Source organism: Bombus affinis, chromosome 17, assembly GCF_024516045.1.
Source record: "Bombus affinis isolate iyBomAffi1 chromosome 17, iyBomAffi1.2, whole genome shotgun sequence".
Taxonomy (NCBI): domain Eukaryota; kingdom Metazoa; phylum Arthropoda; class Insecta; order Hymenoptera; family Apidae; genus Bombus; species Bombus affinis.
Window position 1 is genome coordinate 1,674,921 of NC_066360.1, and position 9,719 is coordinate 1,684,639.

At 25.0% G+C, this 9,719-nt stretch overlaps 1 protein-coding gene across 4 annotated transcripts; it reads left to right on the forward strand.

Annotated features, from left to right (window-relative positions):
- The first annotated feature begins 965 nt into the window (after positions 1 to 965).
- On the forward strand, positions 966 to 9,590 carry LOC126926316 (CD63 antigen-like). 4 transcript variants are annotated; one of them, XM_050742598.1, is made up of 7 exons: positions 966 to 1,225; positions 2,864 to 3,052; positions 3,324 to 3,494; positions 3,772 to 3,993; positions 4,350 to 4,411; positions 6,298 to 6,345; positions 6,726 to 9,590. In XM_050742598.1, exons 1-6 carry the CDS (start codon positions 1,163 to 1,165, stop codon positions 6,299 to 6,301), a joined length of 711 nt encoding a protein of 236 aa, XP_050598555.1. In that variant the 5' UTR covers positions 966 to 1,162; the 3' UTR covers positions 6,302 to 6,345; positions 6,726 to 9,590. The 4 variants fall into 4 exon arrangements, with proteins under 4 accessions (XP_050598555.1, XP_050598554.1, XP_050598553.1 ...); XM_050742597.1 differs by having other exon boundaries at positions 6,298 to 9,590; XM_050742596.1 differs by lacking the exon at positions 6,298 to 6,345.
- The last annotated feature ends 129 nt before the right edge of the window (positions 9,591 to 9,719 follow it).

Here is a 9,719-nt window from a genome sequence, read left to right on the forward strand (position 1 = left end):
CTCATTTAGAATTAAATATTTTCAAGAATGAAGAAAACGAATATGATATATAAATAGATAAATACGTATGTATAACTTTTACGTTTTAAGTATAAAATAAAATAAGAAAGAAAGAATATTTAAATTTATTAATAATTATTTTTAATACCTACTGAAAGTTTAATGTTTCATGTTATTTTTATTAAATGTATTGTATTATGCTTCTTTATTGTATTGAGGTTTTTGCCTATTACAACACAATTTTAGGTATGTACACGTTTAACACATTTTTACTCTTATTAAATTTTATTATACATTATATTCGTATATATAAATAATTTGCAACTTTTTATTAAATTAATCTTTACGACTTGAAAAATTTGCATTTTTACAAAACTTAACGAAAGTTAAGTTAACGAAAAATTGTGTACAATTTTAAGAAATGAAATTGTATAATATATAAATATATTTATATAGCATTATAAAGAAAATTCGCTAAGGACATGTAAAATTTCTTTGGTATATTTTATTCTGATTCTGTTTTTATTTTCATTTAAAAGATTTTTAAGTTTCCTCATTATTATTTTGAAAGTATGATATGTATAACTCATATAATATACATTTACACGTAAAGTATTTGTATGTTTCGTAGAATGTTGAATTCTGTATATATCATAGATTAACGTTACACTTTGATATAATCAATATGTGACTTGTAAATATTTACTGTGTTACTTATCTATATATAAAGATACTTTCATATACCTGTATTTTAAATGCTAACAATGAATAATGCATATATTTATAATACTTATAATTCTAATTATAAAGGATAATTAGAAAATAATTTTGTATACTGAATCTATATACATATTTAACAATAATACAATCACTTTAGAAATATTTAGGAAGTAAAATTTAAAGCTCGAGGCTCTATGAGAAATATGGTCGGTTCTTTAATAAATTACCGGGAAGGTGCGCACGCATCTACGTCAGGCAGGGTGGATGGATGAAAATATGACTATTCTTTGGTGAGCTGTTGAGGTGAATAATCCGAGTGCATAATTTTGACGCAATTCTATAAAGGACGCACACAGCTTTCATACTGTTTGGTTACATTGATATTTATCATTTTTATACTTGATCTTCTCTTTCTCGAAGTCAGTGAATAGTGAGTGTAAAAATGGTGTCCGGTGGAATGGCTTGCATCAAATACCTGACGTTTCTTTTCAACCTGATATTCGCTGTAAGTATTTGCTCCATGTTGTGCTCGTTACTTATATTCTATTCCATAAGCTCCAACTGCGTTTGATCTCATTCTTTCGATATTTATTTAACATTCATTTAGGATTTTCTTAAATTTTGATAAATACACAAATTAAAATGAAGCAAAATAAACGGCGATTCCAATTGTATTAAAAATAGAAATGTTTAAATGGTTTAAATTTAAAGTAGCTATAACGTATGGTACCCATAATCGTCTTTGTGTGAAAATTAGATTCGATCATTTGGATATTATTTTTTATTCCATCGGGCCGCGAATTATAGATTATTTGATTTGATTACATACACAGTGTTCCCGAGCCGCTGAATTCCTAAAATTAAGACCTACATTTTTGGATTCTATGTACTGAAAACTTTTTAAATGACAAATGAAAAGAGCAATAATTTTATGTCCCTTAAACCGAAATTAAACCGATTTTAATTTAATATTTTGTCTACTCTACAGTGAAATCCAAATATTTTATTTCCAATTCGTATATACCTACATATTAAAATACCTATCCTAAAGTAATCAAGTTAAAACTAAAATATTTGTCAGAAACCAAAACTTTTTATTCAATTCTCTCTTAAAAAGAGAAATTAAAATCTGCCTTTTCCGTGTTTGCATCGTTATGCAAATCGTTTAAAGAATTATTAAATAACTTCTTCTTCTCTATATAGTATATTCATATCTGTATGGGTTACTCTTATATTTGCGTGGGTATTTATGATTTCTTATGTTAGTCACGTATGTGTACGTAACTGCACATAACCTCATGAATTATTCCTTTGTAAACCTACTCAACGTTTATATATTGTTATCTACTCTTATAAGCACTATTTTGAAATGTGATGATATTTTATTAAATCATATTTATTAAATTTAGATTAAAAATAATTAGTGTAATTATAGTAATTATCGAAAATAATTTATGCAAAAAGCTAACTCGAACCTATTTTTTTAGTTCCGTTTTTCTATTGCAAACAATAGTCGTAAATTAAAAATTGTGAAAATTTCATTTTTTATATTTTGATAACTAATTGGTAAATAAGACATTGTCGATCACGGATAGGAAGTAACGCTGACGCCCGCTCCGTGCAAACAATTCGAGAAATTGGTGGGGATAACACTGTGACTACCACATGAGATGATAATGTGTCTGTTAAATGAGAAGTTGCATTCTGTTCCTGGTAAAAAAGATAATTTCTGTATACATCTCAATTGTAACAAGAATTGTGTAATATGAAATAAATAAATATTAAACATCTCCATTTAATTCCTGTTCTTATTAGATCCATCTATTGTTTTATCATGTTACAAATGAATATAAATTATCTTAAAATTATAATTAAAATAAATGAAGTTACGCATTCATAAATAATATTAGTATCAATTAATATTGATTACATAAACATTACGGAATATAAGGTTTCCAGTTTATCAAGAAATGCATATTCTTGAAGGTTTCAATATGTTTATTGTATTATTACATAATTTTTCAATATTATATTATGTTATAATACATCATAAAAATAATATTATATTACATCATAATAATTTTTATTAGTGTTATTGTTGTTATTATCGTTGAAAATAACTGTTAAATTTTTCTGATTGCAGATTACAGGAATTGTATTCATTGCAGTTGGCACTGTGATCTTGGTGGTTTATAGTGGCTACAATAATTTTATGGACAGTTGGTTCTTTACAGGACCAGTATTGATGATTGTAGTTGGTGTTATTGTGTTTATTGTGTCATTCTTTGGTTGTTGTGGAGCTGTCAAAGAGAATCATTGCATGATATTAACGGTAATAGCCTGCCATTATTTATACAATAATATTTACATGATAATTTTTATATAATAGCAATAGCCAATATTTATATAATAATTTTGTATATCATAATTTTTTTTATATTAGAGTAAATTTTTCTGTAATTATTTAACTATAGCAAATATAGATATTCAATTAAGATTAAACCTGAAATCTGATTTATTTTTCTAAGAAAAAGTATTTCCTTTTTTGTTAATTAATTAATCTTAGATAACAATCTTTGTTTTCTTATATTTGTTCCGTACAGTTTTCTGTGTTACTGCTTTTAATCTTTGCACTTGAACTCGGTGCTGGAATTGCTGGATATATGATGAGTGGAGAAGTGCGTACAATGGTAGAACATCGATTAAATACCACTATGGAAGAATACTCAACCAATAATGATATTCGTAAATCTTGGGATATTATGCAACATGATGTAAGTATGCTCAATGATGCTTATTTTTACTAAAAAGTTTTGAAATATAGAAGTAACAGATTTCCATATTAAAACTTTTCAAAGTATTTATGTTATATTACTTTATATTAGTAGTATTGAATGTAAATATGATATATATTATTAATTATACTGATATTGAACTATTCAGTATAAATTAGTACACAATAAAAATTAATGTTGCTAATTAAAAATCTCTACTATATTTTCTCACTGAATTTTAATAAATATATATTTCAAATAAACTGCCAAATTATAGTTGGAATGTTGCGGAATGGTTGGCCCTAATGATTGGGCTCATGTTGGATTCCCAGAAAATACTATACCAAATTCGTGTTGTAAAGAAGTACCAGAAGGAAGTAAATGTGACTCAAATTCGATTCATATACATCTAAAAGGTTGTATGGGCAATCTTCAGTCTGCTACTGAGCATAATGCTTTGATCTTGGGTGGTGTTGGCATTGGCATTGCTATTATTCAGGTAATTTTTATTATTTACTTCTTCTAATTCAGGATATTTTTATATTATTCATAAAAAATTAAATATTGTTCCTAAATTAAAAAAGGATATCAAAGAAATAATTTTATAAAAATATACAAATCAATCATTGCAAAGATATATATCATTCAGTTGTAACATAGTAAGCAAAAATTAATACTCTTCTACTCTTCTATTATTATGCGATTTTTTATATCTAATAATTTAATAAGGTCATATTGTTCGCATATTTCTTGTTTCCTATTGCATGACATTTATTTGTTAAATGAAGGTAATATATTATTCATTAACGAAAAAAAATAGGATTCATATACTAAAATGGAATCTGTTTGTTTCAGCTAATTGGAGTCGTCTTTGCATGTTGTCTGGCACGTTCAATTCGTCGCGAGTACGAGACTGTGTAAGCAGACAGATACCTCCAATTTTAATGCCTAGAAATTGCACTCAGACTTCAAAATATGATCTTTTCCTTTCACTCTTTTATATATGTATATTGTTTCTGTGTTCTTCTTTAAGTAACAGAGTATTGCACAAATAGCACTTTATATGTTCTTTTTACCATGCTGCACAAAATAATATATATATAAGATCGCTTCTATACAAACTAATTAATTAATGCTGTTATCAGTAATGTTTTATATTTTATATATACGTAAGTAACATCACTTTATTATTCCCCGTTATTATAACTATTTAATACTGCAATTGTTGCTATTGCTATTACTACTGATTGCAGATATTATTATTAAAATCAATAACAGCGGTAACGGAAGCAGCATTACAACGTTTACTTTTGGTTTTGAACGTATTAATTCATTCTTAAAATTGCAATTTTAATATCAAATAAGACAAGTGTTTTTGTGCAGTATCATGTCTTTTATGACTGTTTCTTTAAGACTGACCATTTTTATTCTATGTTAATCGAGAAGAATCTTTTGTACTTTGCTTATAAACTGCACATTGAGATTGAAGAACTACAAACCAAAAATTATATATTTATGTTAAGAGATTTTTATGTTGAGTACGTATATATTCATATGTATGTTGTAATAATTTATTCATGGATAATAGTGTATATTATCTCAGTTTCTATTTGACCTTGTATGTATACACATGATATTATTGTAATTGTTAAAAGTATTAAGTTTCTTTCGTCAAATAATTTTAGTTCTCTTTTATTAAATTTAAGTTTCTTTGTACTTCTGTAAAAAATAATTTAACACCGTAACTTCTTAGATTTTATATGTGGTATTTTCCAAAATAGTCTATAAGTCTATAAAGACACGATGTATAAAACAACAATTTTTAACTAAAAAAGTTACGTTCAAGTAAAGAAAGATATTTAAAAGGCATTATGGTCTAATCATCAAATAAAATAAAAGTAACACATATAATAATCACTTTGATTTATGTTAATTCATTATTTTTTACTTTTACTTTTTAATTTGATAGTTGCACCATCATGCCTCTTATTTAATTAAAATATTATCTTATTTAAAGATAATAGATAAATTATTGTCACAGAAAGATGATCTAAGAAAATCTCTATTTATATAAAAGAAAAAACGTTCTATATACAAAGTTGTATACAAAGTTTACATAATGTTGATACAATAAATTATGATTACAATCAGTAAATATGGTTATATAATTACACAGTTGTGTATATTTAGATAATTTCGGAGACGATTTTGTATTCAACTTGTCTTCTACACTGATACAAGTTCAGTATTGTTAATAAACAGCTGTGTTTCATTAATACTGATGCTATATGATTCTTTAAAAATTTAGAGCTACGCTTTCCATTATCTGGATGTTAACACTAGATTACAGTAAAAGAAATGGAAAGGTTTATTTCTTCCCAGAAAACTAGCGCTACATATAAATAATTCTATTGTTGGTTTTCAAAAAATATTAAAGGGAAATATTATCATTTAAATATTTCATTTAATATGTTAATATGATATTTCATTAAATATTTCATTTAATATAATATTTATAATTTAAATGAAGATATTATTTAAATATAATTGAAGACATTTAAACGAAGATATTAAAGTAACATTCACATTGTTTTCGTATTTTTTCTCCGTCTTCCTTATTGCCTTAAAATGAAATGTCTGACTAATTATTATATATGTACTGTGTATGTATTATATATGTATGTATATAGATTTGAATAACAATTAAATCTTATTTATTGTTATTTAATTTATAATTACATGAGGAAATGAAAGTACATAAGTTACATATATATATATATCTTTTTTTTTCTTGATTTTTTAGTTAGATCAAGTTACGGGTCGCGACGATCGCGGAACGTAACATAATATTGCAAGAATAAAAATAATCTTTATTTTCTTATTTGTGTCAAAGACAGAGTTCTCACAAGTTTGATAGTTGCTTTCCAATAAATACATTCTGATTGAAATTTAGTATTAATGGAAGAACTATTTCAAATAAGTAAAAATTATACGTCCAAATTTCAAAGCAACTTAAATCTTTAATATTATCCATTTGAATAGTAATGCAATGAATAGTGTTATAATATGCAGTATGTAACATAATATTAAAGATTTTAAATTTTAATTGAGATCCTTATTTTGGGAAGCGTAGGTAACTGTGCACCTTCTCACTTGCAACTTGAGGTATTCAACATTATCTATTATAAGTTGCGTGTTATTACAGTCAACTTAATTAATTTCTACTTCCAGCGAGACTGCAGCGCACTGATTCAACACCCAATAGGAGGCATTATAACTAAATATTGTTCGTCGTGCATTCATTAAGAGAATAATTCTAGAGTCGTCGCAAGACCATTTATTTAGAATTTGGCTGTAGATTAATCAATATTTATCTGCAGTTTAGCTTAAGAAGAAAACAAATCATTGGAGAATATAATTCAATATACTGCCATTACCTGCCAAATGATTGAGACCAATTGTCTCCTTCTTAGACTGCTCTATATGTGGAATTAAAGCTTATGGCATGGGAATGTTTAAAAAAGAGATAGAAAGGTCATAACATATTTGACTTGATGTTTATTGTAATTTAAAAGGCTCTCTCAAAACTTGATTTCTTGGAAAGAAAAATTGTCTTTCAAATTTTAACTCTGTGTAACATGTTAAATTCATTCTAACTATTGTGTTTACATAAAATATATTTTTTCTATACACATAGGGTTGGGTAAATGTTCTATTTCTAAATATTATAGCTTGATAAAGGAAATTGATTTAATAAAATAAGTCAATAAGTAAATTTGAATGAATGAAATTTTGTATTTTATTTTTTATGATGATTTCTACTAATACTCTAGACAATATGCTGATATGCTAAATATTAATAATAATGCAAATTAAAAACATTAAATACGTTGATGTAATGTAGCATTAAAAGATAATTACATTTTTAGAAAATGATTGGATGACAAGCTATATAAGATAATGTGGTAGTATGTAAGAGAAGATTAAATGAATCACGTTATACAAGCACTAAAGCGAACTGATTATAATTGTTAATTATTATCTGATTACAATTTCATGATTTTAGTTTTGGAACAAGGAAAATAGCTTTTACCCAACTCCAATATCTAACATGTTAACATGAAAATCATGCGTTACAATTTACTTTTCTTTGTAATCTCTTCAAAGAAAAGAAATTTATCATGAAGTACATTAAATATTTTTTTAGAACAGTTTAACAAAAACTAATTTTAATAACTATACTCTTTTATATGGTGTAATAATTCGCATAATTTCAGTATTAATCAAAGAATAATAATTGTCACCTTCCACAAAAATAAAAATTTCAAAAATGATATTATACAATAAATTAAATGAAGATTGAGTATATTAATTAATTTTGTCATCAAAATGAAAGAAAATGATTGTTGCACTATATTATGATTTCGCAACTAATTATACGTTTGGACCAAAGTTTTAATTTCTGCAGTGAGAGAATTAAAGAAATTGAACGTATAACCATCTGACACGAACATTAAAGTTTGCGACGACTGGTGTCCATCACTGTTGACTATTGGAACAGCTTCCAAAAAACATTACAAAATTTACACAATAAAATTACAAATTTATGGCATTGCGTCGATTTAACGAACTCTATTATAATTATTCGAATTGTTATAACTGTTGTTTTCGTTTGAAATCTCGCATATTTTAACGACAAAAAGTAAATAAAGTTTGAATGTTAAAAAATAATTAATTGCTTGACTAAATCAAAAATAATTTTGTCAAAATATTAATGTTAAAACCATTTAGTAACAAATTACATATTTTGATGATTCTTTTTAAACAGTATATCACTAGTTTTATAATTATTGTAGGTAATTCGTAAAAAAGATCTTTTATGTTGTTTATTTATAAATTGTTTATTTTGTGTAATTGTTTAAGTGGTTCAGTGTAATAATATATTTTTCAAATTATGAAAAGGAAGGAATCATTCAATTAATTTTGTAATTTGTTAAAAGAAAATTTAAAATTTGTAAAATTTCGCCTTTGTTTACATCAATTATAATTGTTTACTAAAGTAATCGTGACTAGAAAAAGTATGTTCAAAAGAATAAGCGAGGTTTCAATGAGTTTCATTTTAAATAATGAAAAATCATAAGCGAAGAAAAATATTTCTCGATAGATAATACCGAAGCATTAAAGTGTGCCTAATTTCTTGCAACGTGTCTAAATCATTAATTAATATATTAGAATTGATCGAAGTAATTAATTTAAATGACATATTACCAATCATTTTAATTAAAAGTAAGCACCCAAAAGATTTGTTTTTATAAGCTAAATAATTCAATATGAAGCAAATCTTTCCCATTATTTACCTTTGTGCTTTAATTATAGGAATTTATTTAATAATAGTTCTTGTCTTAGATTATCTCCAAGTTAAATTCCTATTCTAAATTTCATTTGCTATATTTTTACTATACGATAATTTGTTTATTTTAAACATATTTCAATTATACAGTTTCTACTTTTTAAATTTCTACCTTCTAAATTTATATAAGATTAAGTTGTATAAATTTTTTATAATTTATAATTTAATCTATAATATTAAGTTGTATAAATGTGTAGATGTTAAAATGTTTCTGTTACATTAATTTCGATACATGTATATTCATTTAATTTTAAACTCTATTAGATTTTACACGATAATGATATGTTAGATGTTACAACATTAAGATCTTTTTATTCCATAAGGAACGTTCTCATTTAATGGTAATATTTGATCTATATCAGTTTATGTATAATTTCTTTGAAAAATTGTAATTCATACTCTATGTAATGGAAACGAAAATTAGCATTCGAATGTTACCTTAGATGATTGGCTGACAAAAATAAAAGACTGATAATAATGTAATAAAGACAAAAAACAAAGTCAGTATTAAATGAGAAGTAAATAGTTGTTTTTTGTAGCATTTAGTCGCTTACAATATTTTTCTACTTGTAATTTAATTCATCAATTAATAATTAATATATTATTAACGTTCTTTAAGAGCTGACCACTTTAGCACATTTTGTTCGTATAGCTTTTATCTATACAAATAAAATATATTACGTAAAGATTGCATTTGTATCCTCAATTGACCATTATTCCCATTAATTGTAAATAATAATTATTAGAGCGAAATTATATTTCTTATAAGCATGCTTCAATTATTTATGTGTTTCACTTAAAAGAAAATAAAAACA